This window comes from Amborella trichopoda, chromosome 4, assembly GCF_054954075.1.
Source record: "Amborella trichopoda isolate Santa Cruz 75 chromosome 4, AtrichopodaSantaCruz75HAP2 v2.0, whole genome shotgun sequence".
In the NCBI taxonomy this organism is placed as follows: Eukaryota; Viridiplantae; Streptophyta; class Magnoliopsida; order Amborellales; family Amborellaceae; genus Amborella; species Amborella trichopoda.
In genome coordinates this window covers 12,057,164-12,079,436 of record NC_142339.1, presented here as the reverse complement: position 1 = coordinate 12,079,436, position 22,273 = coordinate 12,057,164, and the positions used below count along the sequence as shown (strand labels likewise).

Genomic DNA, 22,273 nt, shown 5'->3' with positions numbered 1-22,273 from the left:
GCGAGGTCTTACATAGTAAATAAAGAAAGCTAGCACAACAACAGTATCTTCCAAGGTTGATCTTGACTAGCACTCAAAATGAATCCGTAGTTATCCTGAAAAAATGTTTACCATAGTTTGATGAGTTTGGCTACTCAGTAAGTGATCATCATAATCCTAAAAATAATCATGATTGAAAGATATCAATATTTTCCAAAATGAGATCTATTAACAGAAATGCATCAACAGTTTCACTTTCAATAAATGCATAATTAAGTATAATCCGAGTAATTGAAATGCTTATAACACTTTTAACGGCAGTACATAATTCAAAGGATTTCACAAAATACCCTACTGGCGTCCCAAGTAGGTCACCTATATACCCCATCAGCGTCCTGATGGGTCCACTTAATCCCTATCGGCGTCCCAGATAGGTCCACTTAATCCCTGCAGGTCCACTTATACCTCACCGGCGTACCGGATGAGTCCACTTAATCCCTACCGCCGTCCCAGATAGGTCCACTTATACCTCACCGGCGAACCGGATGAGTCCACTTGCATACTTAAATTATTTCTAAGTCTCTTTAAACATTCGAAAGCAGCAATATCATGTACTCAACATATCACTGAAACCATTAATATGAATTTCACTTAAACCATTAATAACAGTCACTCTCTATAATATTTCAAAAATAACCAATCAAATATTTTGGGCTCAAATTTAGAAAGGTAGCAGTTTGTAAAGGCATTCTAGCATAATTGCCAATTTAATATGTATAGAAAAAAAAACTCTTATAAAAATTCAAGAATACGGAATTATCACAATTTATGGAATATCAATTCACAAATAAACATTTCACAACAATACTATAATCAATTGCAAAAATGTCAATTTTTAAATAATAAGGCAGTCATTTGCACATGAATTTTACAATGTCTAAATATTCAAAACAGTAGAAAGAAATATCACAATTTTACTAAAAGCAGAAATATCACATTTATTTCTAACAATAGACAAGAAAAATAAATAAATTTATTTTTCTAATTTACAGCATTCAAAATTTCTAACATAGATAAAATATCACAATTTTTATTAAAAAGATTATTTTTGAAGATAATGAGGTCACGTGCGCATAAACTTTATCGCGCCTAAAATTCATGATAATAAGCAGAAATAATTATTTCATTTTATTTTTAAAAAGAATGGATTATTTTTCGAGACAATGAGGTCACTTACACACAAAACTGATAAAATAAAGATCCTAGACGGAAATATCACTATTTATTAAAAATAGACTATTTTTCAGAAAGACGATGTCACTTACCCACAATTATTTGAGAGGGAGCTTCTGATAAAAAAAATCCGGTTCGAGAGAGAAGTTCACTGTGTTTCGACCAGAGAGAGAGATCTCAAAATTTTTTTTAGGGTGGGAGTGCTCACATCCCCTATTTAAATTCTTATAACGTATTATTATATTGTTTTATTACGCTCTACCTCATACTTGAGGTGTCGCGTTAAAAGCAGACTTTTATCATACGAAAACCACGTCCGCTAAAGGACGTTGACAGCTGCAAGCAGCAGGAGGCAAAAGCAGGCAAAAGAAAAAAGAAAGGCAAAGGCAAATCTTTTAAAAATAGTGATGGTCCTCAAGGACCATCATATTCAAACAGAACATCACCTATTTAAAAGCATATTTTCTCCTTTTTTTTTTTTTTTTTTTTTTTGAAATTTTAGGATTGTTACAGATGTGATAATGACTTCAATTCCATTTCAGTGGAATTTTGTGACAAAAAAAAGAAAGAAATGATAGTTTATAGGCAAGTGCCGATAAAATGTTGGTAATGCATTTCCCATATTTCTTCTCGACATAGCCAAACAGTAACCATGTATTTCTCAGGTTTCATCTAAATACTACTCAAACAGTAACAATCCATTTGCAGGTAATGTATTACACCAATTAGATATTTCACAGACAATATATTTCCAGGTATCCAAATGGCCCCTCGCCAAAATTTCAAGGGGGTGTCTACAGTAAATATTTTATTTTTCATTTTTTTAAGTTCTTAATTTAAGAAAAATAAGAAATATACTTTTGAAATTTATAATTTTTATTTATTTTTAGCAAATTTTTGCATTTTGAAATTAGGTTATTAGAAAATACGTTATCCTTCTACATTAGAGTCCTTATGAGTAAAGATTATCTATTTATGCATTAAATTTAAATTCTTAAACTATAAGGAGCCCCTTGATTTATATTTCCAAGAAAAATAAGGAATATGACATTTTAAATTTTTAAAATTTAAATTATTAATTTTATTAGTAAATAAAATTTGTTCTAATTTAAATTATGAAAGTTAAAAGGAAAAATAATAAAACTGTATGTTTTGAATGATAGCTTACGAGGCTGCGGCCCCCAACTAAACATACTTATTTAAAGAAGGAAAAAATCTATACAAGGTGTCAATATTATAATATACAAGTTAGGTGTGCTTCGAACACCCACCGGAATAGGTTATTCTGATGCTTGGAGACCCTCAATTAACCCAATTATTATATTAAATTACATGGTTGAATCCCAATTATCATACTAAATTGCATTGCTGACCTCTATGGGTAATCTGGGAATACGGCCTTGGCTTTATTTATGTGAAAAAAAGGAAAATATTTTGTATTTTATTTATTTTAAAGCCCCTTCTGCTAACTTTTACCATATGTGGGCTTACTAAAACGGAAAAGTTTATATAAAGCCAATGCTCTAAACAACTAAATTTGAGCCTACTTCAAAAATTTCACTAGAAGAGGTTTTTTTAATTCTCAAATATCTTCAAATTGACCAACACGACATCAAGATATATGGATGTATGAGAAAAAAAAAAGATTGCAAGTTTTGAAAATAGTGTATATTGTAACACATTTGTAGACCGTCAATTTTTAAGATGTTCAAGTTTTCATAGATATATCAATCTACACTATTTTTGAAGATTTAAACTTTATAAATAAGGATGAAAATATATTTTAAAGCTATCACAAGGATTTCCAATATTGAAACCATATTTCTCGACATTATTTAAAGGTAGGCTCTAATTGATTGTTTAGACCCTAGGCTATGTACAAACCGCACCTTACTGAAATCAGGTTCCTCTAAATCTAGAAATAGGGGGGAAACAAGACGGCTTTGTTGCGCTTACAATTAGGGAAGGCAACCGGCTGCCTGGGCTGGGAGAGCCTTGGTCCAGGTAAATTAAAGAAAACCAAAATAAAAAATATAAAAGCAAATAGGGGCAAGACCGGGCCTCTCTTGCCTTGGCCTAGGCCTGGGCTATTGTGGCCCATGCCCTAGTTTTTTATGACCACGTTGTCTGGATTGGGCCGCTTCTATTAGGAAAGGTAACGGGCTAGCCTTGGCCCAGGTAAAATTAAAGAAAACAAAAACAAAAAAATAAAACAAAAAAAGGGTCATCCCTCGGGTTAATGTGGCCCATGCCCTAGTTTTTTAAGGTCGGGTTGACTGGGCTGGGCCGCTAATTAAAATGTTGGACGAAGAACCTAATAGACCCATGATATATTAAGCAAGTGCATAAACAAAACGAAGGCTAAATAAAAGCCTCGAACTAGCAAGTGCATCGAGAAGGGTCGACTTTCCGCAACGTGATCGACCCATGATAGCCAAAAACTCTCCTGATTGGGCGTACCCATTGAGCCCCCTTAAAATTGTGCGTGCACCCTCTTTCCCAAGAGCCACGACAAATAGGTTGGTCCTCGTTAGTGACACACCGGAACCAGCCGAGTCTAGTGGGTCCATATCCACTTGAACGGGCTTGTGCTTGGTCCTGCCCATTTCGACACTTCTCCCAGAAGTGGGCTCGGAGCGAATATTGCCTGGTTGGAGAGCTAGTGCATGGAGGTGGACGAAGCGCTTGCTGGTGCCCGATGCATCTTCATCAATGTCACAAACTCTGACGCTAGGGGTTTCTTTGAAATGGTTTCGGAGTAATTTCATCAAGGAAGTTGTGGTCTTCGGATTCATGTTGGAAGGGAGGGTGGCTGAGGAGAGGGTTTGGGGTTTGTGTTGGGCTCGAGCTCCGCATCCATTGCAGGATAGAATGGAGTGAGGCCATCGAGATTGAGAGAGAGAGAGAGAGATCAACCCAACTCTAGAAGAGATCTAGACAGATAACAGATTGATAAATTACTCAAACCTAAATTCTAACTCTTGAAAGAGAATGGAGGAACCAGAGTGAAGGAGAGAGAGATTGAGAGGGGATTCAGAGGAATGGGGTTGGGAAGACTGGTCTGATGGCTTTATACTCTTAAGAAAATTAGATATGGGCACTGTTCCCACCCCAAATGAGTGCATTTTGTGTGTAAAAGGGACCGGCGACGGGCATATACATTTCGGTGGCCCTTTTTTTTTCACAACTGCCCGCCTGTCAAACAATTATAGCACTGGAATGAATTTCTTTTTTGAAATTATTCTATTGGGGAAAATTGTTTTTTGCAGGCTGGTAATTCTACAATATGCAGTCCAGAGGTACAAAACATTTATCTTAAAGATTAATACAAATAGGTGGGCCATCTAAAAACAAAGGTAACTAAATATCCAAATATTTTTTCAATATAATTATTATTTATAGTTTTTAATTTTGTATTTTATTTTTTAAATTCATGAAATTCAGATTAAAGATTTTATCTTAACTAAATATTAAGATCAAATTATATTTAAAAACATATTTATTGTCAAGTCGGTATTTCTACATTAAATAGACTCGCCCCAAAGAAACCTTTGTCCGCATTAGAGTTCATATTCCCAAGATTTGAGATCTAACGTTTTAAGACGTGTACTTCTCCGTCCCGGGTTGTAATTGCGGGCAGGTGAGGCAGTCGGTGTGAAAACAAAAAGGGCCCTCAATAGGGGTGGTGTGATTGAGTGATTTTCATGAAAATGTGATCATTTCGTTATAAATGAATAGAAGCTCTGTCCGTACATAATTTGTCTATACTTACTCTATGTGGTCGATCATACAGTATGCATCACTCTCGTTACATCGTACCGTCTCTGTTGCATCACTCATCTTTTCGTGTCTCCAAATAAAGGACGCAGTTTTTATGCCCCCAAAGCATAAATGCGGGTTTGGCAATAATAATATTTTTTAAGAGAAATGAAATTGGGAGACCTTTTTGTACTTAGGATTTTAATGATCATCATTAAATTTGATACAAATCTCTAAAAAGTTAAGTCCCACACTCATGTAATAATTTTTTTAGATATCTATGTCAAATTAAATGGTGATCCTTTAGGGTCCTACACACATAGGTGTGAGAGGGTCTCATAGAATCATTACTCATTTTTTAAATATAATTTGAGTTTAATTTTGAAAATTAATATATAATCTTTAACATAGACATCACGAATATGAAAAAAAAAAAAAACTGAAAATAATAATTATATTAATGAAACATTTGGACCGTTAGTTACAATTAGTTTTAGGTGAATCACCTATTTTCATCCATCTCGATGGGCCGTTTGCGACCTATTATATAAAGGAAAAATTTTATATAAGGTTGTAACAATAAAAATGTAGAATTATAGATGCACTTCAAAAATCCATAATAGTAGGTTGTTTTAACGTCAAAAAACCTTATAATTGATCATCTCGACATTGAGATATAAGAATATGAAAAAAAAAAAAAAAATTGAGTCCTAAAAATAGTGCATCTTGCAACATATTATCTAGACCGTCTATTTTTAAGATTTTTATATATTTATAGATCTACTTGATTTTAACCATTTTTGAAGTTTAAAATTTTATAATTAGATATAAAAATAGATTTTTAGATAATCCTAAGAATTTTTTATATCAAAATTGTTATGCGCAGAAGCTTTAAACCCAATGTGTTAATCTTTGACAAATAAAGTATGAGAAATAAAGCATGAAACACATACAATAAAAACTCAAATATTTACGTGGTTCACTCAGAAGGGCTACATTATCGAGCACGACAAATAGAAATCCATTATACCAATGAAAGTTACATAAAAAATTTTGGAATAAACTTTGACAAAAAGCCCAAGTCCCTTTTCAACCACTCCCTCTTCCTTTTCTTTACTTCTGATAATATCGATAACACCATATAAGATACGTGAGAGCAACGAAAAACTTGCTTTCTCTGTAACTAAAAGGAGAACAACCCAAAATCTCTATGGGAACCACTTTTCATAGGCATCATCAATGTTTCTCTTTATAAGAAGCTCTCTTCTCTCTATGAGGAAATCGCATCTTATACGCGAGAGCTTCTATTTCCCTATCTATAGATGAACCACCATTCTCATATGGTGACCTAAATAGGGCACACAAAAATTCTCTGTACTTTCATCCCATATATATATGATTAGTAGTCCATGCTAAATAAGAAATTTCCTATAGATCTTATATATATCTCAAAACCCAAGAGTCCTAATATTTTTGAATCTCTATTTTCTTTAGAAAACTTATCAATATCAATCTCAATCCCACATAATATAGATCAATATCAATCAATCTCACAAAATTTATGATCTTTTTATGTTGATGATTTTGGATAGCACCAAATCCAAAAAAAATTACATATTATGATAAAACTTGGAGGTATGCCTTAATTTGATTGTCTAAAGTTGCAACCTTATAGAAACCACACCCTTATATAAATATCCTAGATATAAATAGCCTAGTATTGACCCCTTATGAGTTGTTTGGATGCATTTCATAAAGGATGAAGTTTCTATAGGGCTGCAGCTCTATTTGCTGAAGTTGGGTTTCAACCATCAGCACGGTCCATATATTTGGATGGTACATATTTCACAGAGTAGCCAATGAAGGAAACGGGGGCTTCCCATTTTCCAGTTTTCGCTTCTTTTTTTTTTATAATTATTTTTTCTTACCCTCTTGTTACCTACTTTGGGTGGTTTCCCTAACCAGGAGAGTGAATGGAAGCTGATAAATAGAACGCCCTCTCAATAGTTTTCTTCCTGCACGATTTCTCTCCATGGAATGTAGGTTTCTCTACCTTCTCTCATTATAACCTATCCCGAAGAATCCATGCACCACCCAGATGAGAGGGAAAGCGTTTCAAGGGTGACGATTGGCTGAGGCTACCATTGCGAATTCTAAAGCCTCATTTGTCACATCGATATGAAAAACACATATGCAACACAGAGTGACAGAGCGTCTACGTTTCTTTTTGCAAATACAAAATATGAAATTAAAAATCATAGAGGTCCTTTGATTATGCCAATTTCACTCTACTAGATTGTTCTTTCATGTTAACTTAAGAACCTTGATTTCGGAAAAGAAAAAACCTAATTCAAGATAGCTCTCTCTTAAAACCATGCGCACTTGATGGTCAACGGATAAATCAGTGATTGAAGAAGTGGTAGAGGAGATGTTAACGGATAAATCAGTGATTGAAGAATTGATTCGTATTGTTATATTCAATAATGGTTTGTGGACATAAGATATACAGGAGAATAATAACAGAAATAGAAACTAATTTCTAATGATAAGGAAGACTACGCGGTTACAGTAGTAAAGAATAAGTCTTGAGTTGTTGAATCGTTCTTGGATGAGGTGGTGACGATATATATCCATTGCACTCCCCATCAAGCTAATATGTGATGAAGAAGATCACCCAGCTTGCTAAGCAGAAAGTAAAATTATTATCTTCCCAAAGCTTAGTGAAAATATCAGCAAATTGAAGCTTGGTGGAAACATGAGATGTTGAAATGAGGTCATCTTGAATATTCTCTCAGATAAGATGGCAGTCGATCTCAATGTGTTTTGTTCTTTCATGAAACACATGATTCACTGCAATGTGGAGGGCAGCTTGGTTGTCACAGTAAATATACATTGGTTGTCGATGAAGAACCCCAAATCTGAAAATAAAGTCTTTAGCCATGTTAGTTCACAAGCAGCGATAGGCATTGAACGGTTCTGACTGAGAATGTGGACAACAAAATTGATGATTAGGCGTGTTTTGGTGAGGTAGGTCAGCCGCCCAACAAGTCTTCTATATGATTCCGGGTTATCAAGTAATTGTCTATATGATTCCGGGTTATCAAGTAATTGTCCATCTTCAGGAGAGAGTTTCAAATTCTGCTCCATAGGAAGATATACAGGTTTGGCTCTCAAAAAACCGGTTTCTTTGAGAATATCAAGAGTGTACTTTTGTTGAGTGAGCAAAATTCCTTGAGGTGACCTTGCCACTTCTATCACAAGCAAATATTTCAACTTTTCCAATTCTTTGATGTTAAATTGTTGTTGAAGAAAATGTTTTAGTCAATGAATTTGAAACGCATTGTTCCTGGTGGTGATGATATCAACAACATACACTAATACAATGGTGATGAGATCTCTAGACTTGTGGGTGAACAAGGAATAATCCGTAGGTGATTGCTTGAAGCCAGCGACAATGAGGGCATTTGAAAATTCTTGAAACTAGTTCCTTGAGACTTGTTTCAGCCTATAAAGAGACTTGTGAAGTCTACAAACTTTGTTCTCCCCTTCTCGAGTAAACCTTAGTAGAATTCTCATATATACCTCTTCATCTAAATTGCCATGTAAAAAGTCGTTATTTACATCGAGTTGGTAAATATTTCAATTGTGAGAGGCTGCAATAGCGAGTAAGCATCTCACAGTAACAAACTTAGCGATGGGGGCGAAGGCATCATGACAGTCCAATCCCTCTGTTTGGGTGTACACCTTTGCAACCAAACAAGCCCTGTACCGCTATAGTAAACACAAAACGGCCCAGATCCAATCTAGGCCAATCTGACGATCATGGATGTAAGGTAGTGTTTTATTTTTCATTTTTTTTTACAAATCACAATGATCTGAAATTTGGAACATGTATTCATCAAAAATAGGCAAAACTATGAAAAATATCAAAAAAATATTTTACATGAAATAAATTGACCAAAATACTTTTAGGGGTATTTTGATCAATTTATTTTTTACAAATTATTATTTTTATATTTTTATTAGATGTGCCTCACTAATTTCAGATCCTTTCAATTTGTAGAAAAGACATTAAAATTCAGACACTCTCGGACAACTGTGACTGTCAGATCGGCCTAGATTCGATCTAAGCCATTGGCCGTTTACCGTAGCGGTACGCATATGGGCGAACAAGAACGTTTTCTATATATATATATATATATATATATATATATATATATATATATATGGAAGCATCTACAAAATATAGAAGCATCCAAAGTTCTACAAAATGCCTATAGGTGAAGTTCTATAGTACATCACCTACACTTCATCACCATCCAAAGTTCATCACACAATCACAATTTTCCGGTAGTATTTGAATTTTTATAATTATTGTACTAATCAGATTTATGTAATATTTGGAGCGTGCGTACATATGACCAAGTCGCACAAAAATAAAATATTAAAAAATATTAGATATAAAATAACATAACGAAATTACCCCTGAAACTTTATAGGGGTATTTTGCATAATTTTTATATTCAAATGATTGTTTTTATATTTTATACATGTGCATCTCACTAAAGCGCACACACATACAAAATTTTAGATCATTATAATTTGTAAAAAAAGTATTAAAATTCAAATACTATCAGGCATCTGTGACCATGTGATAAACTTGAACAGTCATAAAGCCGTAGGTGAAGTACTGTAGAACTTTACCAATAGGCATTTTGTAGTGTTATATATATATATATATATATATATATATGGACACAAACACACACATTATAAAAACAAATGTTGAGTTAAGAAGAAAATTAATGCTCTTGAAATAAAAGATAGTATCAAGAGGCATTTAGTTAATATCTTCTTAATTAAAGAAGAATCATCAGATAGCTCTTCTGAATTTGATGAAAAAATGCTAATAGGAGAAATAGAAGATGAAGATATGATTCTCTCAAGCTCTGATTATGATTCAGACGATGGCCACAAGCAAGATCAAAGCTATCCTTGCCATTGTCTTTTTCATAAGGCCATTATCAACATGAATGGCTTGAGATGTCTTATACTCAAGATTATTATCAGGAGAAGGAAGCAAGGTAGATCACTGGAAAGAAAATTTTATTTTCGCTCTTCCAAATCTCTTTGCCAAGAAAGTCAAAACAAGGCTTAAAAAAAAGCATAATAGTGTTATCCCCTACTCTCAGTATATTCTAGGAGAATTATTAGCATAAATTTGCACCGAAGGACTTACCCATTGCACATACCTTAAGTTAAAAAGACAAGGGGAAAATATCTCCACACCCCCCATTTTTAAGTTTTATATCTCAATAGACCTAAGGTTTCAAAACATATCTTGGCTCATAAAAATTCTAAATTTGATATCTTTTAACCTACCTTGAGCTAACTTTTTCCCTTTTAAACTTATTTTTTTGCCCTAAACCTCCACTAACTTACAATATTTTCAAGAAAGGGGTTAGGTCGTGGTGGTAGCACCCCCATACCTAGTTAACATATTGTGATTTCCAATCCTACTGACACCACTCACTGACACCTTAAGAAAAAAAGCTAACTCCTTAATCTATTTGAAAAAACATGTGTAGGGGCATGTCTTCCCCACTATATTACCCAAGAAAGCCCATGCCTAGCTATCATGTCGTAGTTTCCAATCCTGCTGATACCATTCACTGATACCTTTTAAAAAAAGCTAACTCCTTAATCTATTTGAAAAACATAAGGTAGGGCCTGTCTTCCCCATGGAAGTACCAAATAAAAAAAGAAAAGAAAACTATCTAGTCAAGAATTGGGCACCTGCTCACATCTTTATGTGAATGGCTTCACCCAACTCCACATCCACGTGGTGAATGGCTTCACCCAACTCCACATCCAAGTAGCCCAATCCTTGATGCCTTCTTTAGTTTTCTAATTGAGGTATCATTTTTACATTCTATTGGATCATCATTATAGTTGTAAACGAAAAAGAAAAACTCAAAGATAGTAATTAAAAGGGACCTTCATGTCCTCTACAAAGGAGGGGAAGCCTCCAATCGGCATGAACGTCAAGAATCCTGCAACAAACATGAGCATGGACCCTCTCGCCTACAACATTTTCCAGCCAAAAACATAAGAAAACCATGGTATCAAGGAGGTAGAAAGCAAAGGTGGTTCAACTTTTGATTGAAGCTTAAGGATCACATTAACCTGAATAGAGCCAAAGCTGTGGCCAATGTCAAAGAAGATGGTACCTATACACGCGATTAATGCAATGTATATTACTAGCCACAACCAGTAGTAACCCAAATCCCAATACATATTTACAAAAGATCTTCTTGTTAAGGTGGATGCTTGTGTAAAGAAGCTTGCTAGGCTCCCTTTCCTTGTCAATGCTTCTCCCTCCTATAACACATCTTTCAAGGGTTAGACATAGGGAGAGAGTGGGGGCTAAGACGATACCCAATCCAAATCTGAAACTTTTGAAAGTTTGGATGCTATTCGGATATTGATGCAAGATTTAGATCCAAAGCTTTTGGGTTGGATCTGGGTATAGGTGGATCTGATTCGGATCAGACCCAGTTTTTAAAAATTATATATATATATATATATAGAGAGAGAGAGAGAGAGAGAGAGAGAGAGAGGAAAAAGATCATATCAGCTTATGGGCTGACTGCTACAGTGTCAATCAATGGCTCAGATTGAATCTGGGTTGATTTAACGGAGACGACCTCATTTAGTATTTGAATTTTTATTTTTTTTACAAATCAAAATCACTTAAAATTTTAAGCACTCATTCTTCTCATTAAGGCGTACCTAATAAAAATAATAATTCGTAAAATATAAATTGACCAAAAGACCCCTGAAAAACTTTAGGGGTATTTTGGTCAATTTGTATTTTATGATTTTTTTATATTTTTATTATATTATTCTATTTTTGAAGATCAAACGCTCAAAATTTCAAGTAATTTAGATTTCTTTTTAAAAAAAAAAAGCTAAAAATTCAAATACGAAATGATGTCGTGACCATTGGATCGAGCCCAGATTCAATTTGGGCCGTTAGCTGACACTGTAGCTGTAAGCTCATGGGCTGATAGATCTTTTCCCATATGAAATATACTACAAAACACCTATAGGAGAGAAGGAACAATCAATTCGTCTACCCTCATCACCATCCAAACTTCATTGCACGGTCACAGTTGTTCGGTAGTGTTTCAAATTTCATTTTATTTAGTAATCAAAATGATATGAAATTTGGAGCATTGGTACATCTTAGTGAGATTCACCTAATAAAAGTATGAAAAAAATAATTCACAAAATATAAATTGACCAAAGTACCTTCGTAAATTTTTTATGGTATTTTGATCAATTTGTACTTTAAGAATTATTGTTTTCATATTTTTATTGGGTGTGCCTCACTAAGAGGTACACACGCTCCAAATTTTAAGTAATTTAGATTTGTAAAAAAAAAATAAAAATAAAAATACTATCGGAGAATTATGACCGTGCGATGAAGTTTGGATGGTAGGCGAAATTGCTGTTCATTTTCACCTATGGGCGTTGGGAAGAGTTTTCCATATATATATATATATATATATATATTTATATATATGGAAGATACTACAAAACGCCTATAAAAAAAAATGAATAGTGATCTCACCTACCCTCATCACCGTCCAAAGATCATCGCATTGTTACGATTGTCAGATAGTGTTTCACTTTTTATTTTTCATTTTTTTTACAAATCAGAATGATCTGAAATTTGGAGCATGTGTTCATAAAAAATAGAAATATACGAAAAATATCATAAAATTACATGAAAAAATTGACCAAAATACCCCAAAAACATTTCTGGGGTTTTTTAGTTAATTTGGCTTCCACGAATTATTATTTTTTATATTTTTATTAGGTGTGCCTCACTAAGATGTATACACACTTCAAATTTTATGTCATTTTTATTTGTAGAAAAAAATGAAAAATAAAACATTATCAGACAATTGTGACTGTGCGATGAGCTTTAGATGGTGATGAGGGTGTATTTTGGTCAATTTTATTTTCACGGATAATTTTTTTTATATTTTTATTAGATGCGCCTCAGTAAGATTTACAAACCCTCCAAATTTCAGGTCATTCTGATTTGTAGAAAAAAAAATAAAAAATAGGACAACCATGACCACACAATGAAATTTGGACGGTGATGAAGGTAGGCAAAAAAAACTTGAAAATCTTTAAAATCTTAAAAATTTACGGTCCCAAAATGTGTTATAGGATGCAGTTATATTTTAAAACTTGAAATATATTTTTTTCTCATGTCCATGCATCTATATGCCGAGATGATCAATTTGAGGATATTTGAGCATCAAAGCAACCTCTTCTAGTACAAGTTTTTAGGTGGGCTCTAATTTGACTGTTTAGAGCCTCGGCTCTATATAAACTTTTTTCGTAATATAATTATATTTCAACTTTATAATAGACTTTGGATTTGGATCTAGATTTGAATATTTGCGATCCGATGTATACTTTTAGGATTTGGGTCTGAACCGGATCCAAAAAATTCTAGAGAGAGAAAAAGAGGAAGAGAGAGGTGTATCTTACCCACTTGGAGATGTCAGCTACAAGAGCAAGGACTTGGTTGGCGATGGTGGAATTGTAAGAGTTGACTAAGATATCAATCGCCTTAGCAGCTTCTGTTGCCTTGGCGTCGGGACCTTGTTCAATATCTTAAGGAAGTTGACAACTTCTTAGCAACAAGCAAGAACCTCGGACTAACACACACCCACATTAGTGCCTAGTAAGGGATGGCCTGGCCCGGCTCAAAAATAATTGGAGCCAGTGGGCCACTAGGCTGATCTCTTAGGAAAAATATCAAAATAGTGGTTGAAACCCATTACAAATTCAATAAAGGGGGTCATAAGATTACAAATTACAATTGGGAGCATGCTTTTAAATTTTGTATTAATCAGATATTTTTTTAAAAATAATATTGAAAAATTCACAAATTGTCTTTATTGGTGTTGGGAAGCCATATTATTTAGAGGTAATTTGATAATTTTACTCCCAAAGAGGCTTTAACCGAATGAGTGAAGTTTCTCTTTGGGGATAAAATTACCAAAGTACACCAATTGTTCTTTGGCCATAAAAATTACTACAGTGTCCCAATTGTTTAGGCTTCCCAACACTGAATAAGAGCAATTTGGGAGAATTTCAGCATTATCTTTGAGAAAAATACTTGATTAATATAAAAATTTAAAAATTTGTTCCCAAATGTAATTTGTAATCTTTTAACCCCATTTAATAATATTGTAAAGGGTTTTCAACCTTGACCGTACTTAGCCTAGAAGCCCAACCACCCGCCCTTTCCATTCAAAACCTTACCCACTTATGCACATAAGATAGAGAGCTTATGTATATTCCCATTACTTTCTCGTTTCTTTTTTAAAATCACATATTCTTGTTACCTTGTCAAAATCGGTGTTGATGGTGTGGAGGAAGTTATCCGACGGGTTTCTCAATAAAGGACAAGGCAAGCCATTGAGTGTAAAAAAGTCATTTGCTTCGGAGGCTTGGCCAAAAATCAGAGTCCTCCCAGTGGAGAGCAGGCATAGTGTGTTGAAGAGGCCGAAGACCTCAGCACTAGGCTGGTGTATCGAAGCAACTACATTTCGATCATCATGCTGGGCCAAACGAGCAATTCGAGTCATGACATGGTAAGAGGCAGCACTGTCGAGCCCACTAGTGGGCTCATCAAGAAAGAGAAGGTTGGGCCTCGTGAGGATCTCAATACAAATGCTCACTCTTCTCTTTTGGCCACCACTGAGTCCCTTGACCCCCCAGCCCCCAATCCTTGTGTGCATTGCATCTTGTAAACCCATCTCTTGAATGGTTATCTCAGCCCTCCCCTTCTTTTGAGAGCTCAACATGGTGCTTGGCAAGTGGAGCTGGCCTGAGTAGTACACCGCTTCCCATACTGTTAGAGTACTCATGAGTGCATCATCTTGGGTCACATAAGCCTATATCCCAAAAAATAATTGAGCTTATATATATATATATTAGAAAATAGTTGGGATAAGACTCAGACGATGATGATAATTAGAAATTGGATGTGATTGATGTTCATAAGTCCCCTGCATCTGATATGCATGGTTTATCTTGCACAATAGTAACATGCATAGTCTTCTAAATAATGAGAATGATATGAGGCCTTGGTGGTAATATTGTTGAACTCCATGATGAGGTCTCTGACTCCATTCTACTTACCACTTTGAGAATGGGTTAGGGCCTTAACAGTAGTACCAACGATCCTTATGATGACATCTTTGACTCCATTCTTACCAAAGTGTAAGGCCCCCCATATCCCCACTATCTTCCCTTTTTTTTTTTTTTTTTTTCTAAATAATGAAAGGTCGATATTAACTTTATCCAGTTGAGTGCCCTTCATCAAGAATTATGGTTTATCTCGACTCTTCTTTTTTTTTTTTTGGGTAATTCAGTGGAGAAGACAAGCTCCTACCCATTTTTCAATAGATTGGAGTTACATTTTGAAAGTGTTAATTGGTAGTGTCAATGGTAAGAATGGCTACCACAATGTATTAACTGGGTGTGGGGATGCTACCACCACGACCCCAGCCCCTTTCCTTGGTTTATCTCGACTCTTATGTCACTAAATGGACCACAGATGTTCCCATGGTGTACCACATACTAATAAGAATTTTTGGAACGATGGTCCTTAATGTGCAGCCTAACCATCCGGAGTTAATGATATGCAGCAGCTAAGTTATGTCCATAGTCCATACCGAAGTTCGATATGCCAGGGCTTGTTTCCGACCATTGATAAGGATCTCCCCCGTTTGCACTATGTTAGAACTCAACCTCCCTGACAATCAAATCAATCCAAGTGACGGAGACATGAAATCAGAATATAATGAATGAGAATTTACATAAGCTTCTTGTGAAAAAAGGAATATCAAGTGCAAATAAAAACATATACTCCTTAAGCTGTTCCTTATTTTGTAATATATTTCTCAAAAAACTTAAAAAAAAAAATTGCCCTTATTTTGTCCTCTAAAATCCCTTTCCTCTAAAGGAGATATGATGGCAAGAGAGAGCCTCTTCGATTAACTAAAAAGAGAATGAAATGGTATACATTTTAGTAAAAGGGAATGGCTAAAGTGCCCATGAGACAAACCAAAGAAGACCATTGAGAAGACAATTTGGGTGACAAAGTATGACATTTACTTTTCATATAAGGTGGTCCTAACCACTTCAGACCTTATACGTAAAATATAGGTAATGGTGATTGCGGCACAAAGTCCTGAAATTTTTTTAGAATTTTGTGACAGTTTTTTAAATTTTATTTGTCATAATTAGGAGTGATTGTATGAAAAATTAGTTTGGTTGGCAGTTTTGCAAATAATAGAAGAGAATATCCTCAAATTTTAGGCACATTAGTGCACTATCTCGATACATTATTTGCCCCTTATTGATAATAATTAGTGTACATTGTCTCTAATTTCAAAGGATTTTTTGATCTCTAATTTCTAAGGGATTTTTGGGTTATTTTCCTAAAATTTTCTAAGCTTTTGACTTATGAAAGTCTAGAGGGGTTTATATAGGCTTCAAACTGGTGTCTAATCCAATTAGAATTGGAAGTAAATCCATCTTTAGGCTTGATGATAGGATTTGACTAGTTGATTGGGCAAAGTAATTAGACTTCTACAGGTTTTAAGATTTTAGAATACTCCCAAAAAACACCTTCCAGAAGTAAAATCCAAAGTTCGGCCAATATCGAAAAGTGTTAGTTTGAACAATAGATAGTTTCCCAAAAAATTCGATCCAGTTCTGGGTTTGTGGCGAAATATCGCATCGTGAGCCCATTGGGCCAACTAGAGCATATTGTAGTGCTGGCTTGATCTGGCCGAAAATCTCCTAGATGATGCTAGACAGCTTTCTGATCCCTTTATTGGTAGTTTGATCCAATTTGAAGGTGTTTATGTGGTTCTGATTTGAGGTTTTCGATGGTTTGCATGTTGTTCTGGATAAGTTTGGATCAATAACAACATATTTAGACAGATTTGGGTTGTTTTTTTTAGATAGGTTAGAATTGACTAGATTTAGGAATATTTTCTTAGATTTGATGGTTTTGGGAATATTCCCTAGGGATTCCTTGAGACTGTGGACTATGGTGGGCCTATGAAGCTAGTGTGGTCCTCAAGGATTTAAAGCCATAGTTTATGGGAATTCTTTTAGCCAAAATTTGAAGGAGGTGTCTACAGTAAATATTTTATTTTTATTTGTTAAGTTCTTAATTTTAAAAAAATAAGAAATATACTTTTGAAATTAATAATTTTTAACAAATTTTTATATTTTGAAAATAGGTTATTAGAAAATACGTTATCCTTCTACATTAGAGTTATTATGAGTAAAGTTTATCTATTTATGCATTAAATTTAAATTCTTAAACTATATGGAGCCCCTTGATTTATATTTCCACGAAAAATAAGGAATATGACATTTTAAAATTTTAAAATTTAAATTTTTAATTTTATTAGTAAATAGAATTTGTTCTAATTTAAATTATGAAATTTAAAAAGCAAAATAATAAAACTACCTTGTTTGAATGATAGCTTACGAGGCTGCAGGCCCCCACTAAACATACTCGTTTATACAAGGAAAAAAATCTATATAAGGTGTCAATATTACAATATATAAGTTAGGTGTGTCTCAAACACCCACCGAAAAATGTTAAAAAATGTTATTTTGATGCCTGGAGACCTTCAATTAAACATTTCGACCTTACAATGTATGGATACGAAAAAAATATATACACATATTCCAAGTTCTGAAAATAATGCATTTTGTAACGCATTATTTTGCACTTTCCAAAATTTCAAGTATTTTATTCACACCCAATTTAGAGTTTTAAATTAAAATTATATTTGTGTATAAAAATATTTTCTCGGGCTATCACACTAGAACTGCATCTTCCAGTCGAATTAAGTGATACCTTTTACTGAGATTGTGCAAGATCGGCCATATATAATGGCATCGAAGGAATAGCTTGCAATTAAATGAGCTTTGCTCGAGCTATGCACTAATAAGAGCTCACTAATATTTTGTAATCCCAATTATCATATTAAATTACATGTTGGAATTCCAATTATCATACTAAATTGCACAGCTGACCTCTATGGGTAATCTGGGTATACAGCCTTGGTTTTATTTATGTGAAAAAGAGTAAAATATTTTGTATTTTAATTATTTTAAAGCGACTTCTGCTAACTTTTACCACTTTTTAGATATGTGGGTTTTACTAAAAGGGAAAAAGTTTATATAAAGCTTAGGTTCTAAACAATCAAATTTGAGCCTACTTCAAAAATTTCATTAGAAGAGGTTGCTTTGATGCCCAATTATCTTCAAATTGATCATCTCGACATCAATATACATGGACATGAGAAAAAAATGGATTGCAAGGTTTGGAAATGGGTGCAGTTGGCATACAGATGCATCCGTAGTTTTAGAGGTAAAGTGCACCTTCAAATTTTATCATGGTATATAATTTTGATATAAAATGTTCTTAGGATTATCTCAAAATCTATTTTTATATCTAATTATAAAATGTTCAATGTCAAATATGGTTAAAATCAAGTAGATCTACAAACATATGAAAAACTTGAAAATGGATGGTGTAGATAATATGCTGTAAAATGCACTGTTTTTGAGACTTAAAATCTTTTATTTTTCATAGTCATACATTTCAATTTCGAGATGATCAATTAAAGGGTTTTTCAATATTAAAACTACCTTTTCCGATGGGTTTTTGTGGTGCATCCGTAGTTCTACATGTTAAGGTTACAACCTTATAAAAAGTTTTTCCTTTGGAAATATCGTATTTTGTAATACATGTGTGGACCGTCAATTTTCAAGATGTTCAAGTTTTCATAGATATATCAATCTACACTATTTTTGAAGATTTAAACTTTATAAATAAATATAAAAATATATTTTAAAGCTGTCACAAAGATTTTCATTATTGAAACCACAATTCTCCATATTATTTGAAGGAAGACTCTAATTTGATTATTTAGAGCCTAGGCTCTATACAAACCGTACCGTATTGGGCCCCTCTAAATCTAAAAATAGGGAGGAACCAAGTCGACAACTTTGTTACGCTTAAAATTAGGGAAGGCAACCAGCCGGCTTGGGCTGGAGGAGCCTTCGCCCAAGTAAACTTAAAGAAAACCAAAATAAAAAAGATAAAAGCAAAATAGGACCATGACAGGCCTCTCTTGCCTTGGCCTTGGCCCGAGGTTCAGGCTATTGTGGCCTATGCCCTAGTTTTTTAAGGCCAAGTTGACTTGATTGGGCTGCTACTATTAGGGAAGGTAACGGGCAGGGGCGAGCATTGGCTCAGGTAAAATTAAAGAAAACCAAAACAAAAAAGATAAAATCAAGGAAAGGGCCAGGCTGGCCCCCTCTTGCCTTAGCCTACGCCCGGACCTCGGGCTAATGTGGCCCATGCCATAGTTTTTTAAGGCCAGGTTGACTGGGACGAGCCGGTAATTAAAATGATGGACAAAGAACCTAATGGACCCATGACAGCCAAAAACTATATTAAGCAAATGAATAAACAAAACGAAGTCTAAAGAAAAGCCTCGAACCAGCAAGTGCATCGAGAAGGGTCAACTTTCCGCAACCAAATGGACCCATGAGAGCCAAAAACTCGCTTGGTTGGGCGCACCCATTGAGCCCCCTTAAAATTGTGCGTGCATCCTCTTTCCCATGAGCTACGACACATAGGTTGGTCCACGCTAGTGACACACCGGAACCAGACGAGCCTAGTCGATCCATATCCACTTGAACCGACTGGTGCTTGGTCCTGCCCATTTCGACACTGCTCCCAGAAGTGAGCTTGGAGCGAATATTGCTTGGTTGGAGAGTTGGTGCATAGAGGTGGAAGAAGCGCTTGATGGTGCCCGATGCAGCTTCCTCAATATCAGAGACTCTTAGGCTCGGGTTTCTTTGAAATGGTTTCAGAGTAATTTCATCAAGGGAGGTGTGGTCTTCGGATTCATGTTGGAAGGGAGGGTGGATGAGGAGAGGGTTTGGGGATTGTGTTGGGCTCGAGCTCGGCATCCATTGTGGGACAGAACAGAGTGAGGCCATCGAGATTGAGAGAGAAAGCGAGATCAACCCAACTTTAGAAGAGGCCGAGACAGATAGGCTGCTCTCTAGAAAAGATTGGGAAACAACTCAAACATGAATCATAACTCTTGAAAAAGATTGAAGGAGGAACTAGAATAGAGATTGAGAGGGGGAGTAAGGTAAATCGGGTTGGGAAGACTGGTCTAATCGCTTTATACTCTAAGAAAATTAGATATGGGCGCTGGTCCCAACTATTTAATCCCAAATCAGTACATTTTCTATATGAAAGGGGGACGCCGAAAGGTATGACCAGTTTGGTGGCCCCCCTTTTTTTCCACAACTGCCCACTTGTCGAACGATTATAGCACTGGACAAAATGCTTTTTGCTGAAATTATTCTGCAGGGGAAATTATTTTATGCGGGCTGGAAGGCATTTTTACAATATTTACTTCAGAAGTATAAAGCATCCATCTTAAAGATTGATGCAAATAGGTGGGCCATTTTAAAAAAAGTGTAACTAATTGTCGAAATGTTTTTTTAATCTAATTATTATTTTTAGTTTTCAATTTTTTTTTATATCCATAAAATTCATGTTAAATGTTATATATTCTCTAAAAATTAAGATCAAACTATATTTAAAAATATATTTATTGTCCAGCCAGCACTTCTACATTACATAAACTCGCCGCATCGAAACCGTGTCCGTGGTAGAGTTTATATCCCCAAGATTTGAGATCGAAACTTTTAAGACGTGTACTTCTTCCCGGGTTGTAATTGCGGACAGGAGAGCAGTTACTGTGAAAACAAAAGGGCCCCTCAATAAAGGTGGTCATGGTGATTTACATAGAAAATGTATTCATTTCGTTATAAATGAGCAGAAGCTCTGTCCGTGCACAATTTTGTCCAAACTCTATTTGATCGATCATATGGTATGCATTACCCATACTACGTCATACCGTCACCGTTTACATCACTGATCCTTTCATGGTCCCCAAATGAAGGACACGGTTTCTATGCTGCCAGCTGGTAAATGGTAGAAATGCCGGTTTGGCAATAATTATATTTTTTAAATATAATTTGATCCTAATTTTTAGTTTAATATATAATCTTTAACATGAAAAACATAAATATGAAAAAAAATAATTAAAAACAATAATTATATTAAGAAAACATTTGGACAGTTTATTACATTTGTTTTTTGGTGGACTACCTATCCATCTTTATGGGTCGTTTGCAACGTATTATATAAAGGAAAAAGTTTATATCATGTTGTAATCATAAAAGGTAGAATGATAGATGCACCTCAAAAACCATCATAGAAGGTTGTTTTAACATTGAAAAACCTTTTAATTGATCATCTCGATATTGAGATGCATGAATATGAAAAAAAAAAATTGAGTCCCAAAAATAGTGTATCTTGCAACATATTATCTTGACCATCTATTTTTAAGATTTTTTTATGTTTATAGATCTACTTGATTTTGACAATTTTTGGAGTTTAAAATTTTATAATTAGATATAAAATGGATTTTTGGATAATCCTAAGAATTTTATACCTTTTTTTTAAAAAAAAAAAATCAAAATTTAAAATTTATCAAAACTTACATCAGGGAAACTACATTATAAGCGATCAGAATAGTATCCAAATCTACTCCCCTCTTAGAAAATAAATCAACTATTTCATTTGCCTCCTTGTACACACGTGCTAAGGAAAGAGTCAAAGATGACATCAAATCAAAGATTTGCAAGCCCTTCAGTTTAAGTTGCCAAGGGAAATGTTGTTCTTCCTTACAACATTTAATAACATTCAGTGAATCCCCTTCAATAATAAATCTACCTCTATAATTTCTGGTCACTAATAATTTCAAACCATGAAAGATAACAAGTAATTCATCATGGTTTGTCGTAGTAACTCCACACGGGTCCGCATATGCAACTATTACATTTCTTTGCTAATCACGGACCACTCAACCGAATCCCATTGGGCGTGGGTTGCCCAAAGAGCTACCATCAAAATTTAATTTTAAAATACCTTGGTCTGGTGGCTTCCATCTAACGCTTGGTCTATTTCTAGGCACATCCAGTTGAAATAGATTAGAAAGATTAATCATAACATCGGTCATAGATATTCCCCTTCCTTCCTTAGTAACTGACAACCAAGACCATAGAGATAGTTTGATGTTGT

The 22,273-nt window shown here is 34.5% G+C and overlaps 1 protein-coding gene across 1 annotated transcript in view; it reads right to left on the bottom strand.

Annotated features, from left to right (window-relative positions):
* LOC110006407 (ABC transporter G family member 1) overlaps window positions 1–20,286 on the bottom strand; it is a 42,219-nt gene extending 21,933 nt beyond the window's left edge. Inside the window, exons 1-6 of the mRNA XM_088864608.1 lie at window positions 19,605–20,286; window positions 15,741–15,820; window positions 14,408–14,957; window positions 13,543–13,670; window positions 11,158–11,352; window positions 10,969–11,055 (exon numbers count right to left, since the gene is read on the bottom strand). Coding sequence (XP_088720734.1) covers window positions 10,969–11,055; window positions 11,158–11,352; window positions 13,543–13,670; window positions 14,408–14,957; window positions 15,741–15,820; window positions 19,605–20,109 — 1,545 coding nt within the window. The 5' untranslated portion in view covers window positions 20,110–20,286. The remainder of the gene's footprint in view (window positions 1–10,968; window positions 11,056–11,157; window positions 11,353–13,542; window positions 13,671–14,407; window positions 14,958–15,740; window positions 15,821–19,604) is intronic.
* Between the last annotated feature and the right edge of the window lie 1,987 nt (window positions 20,287–22,273).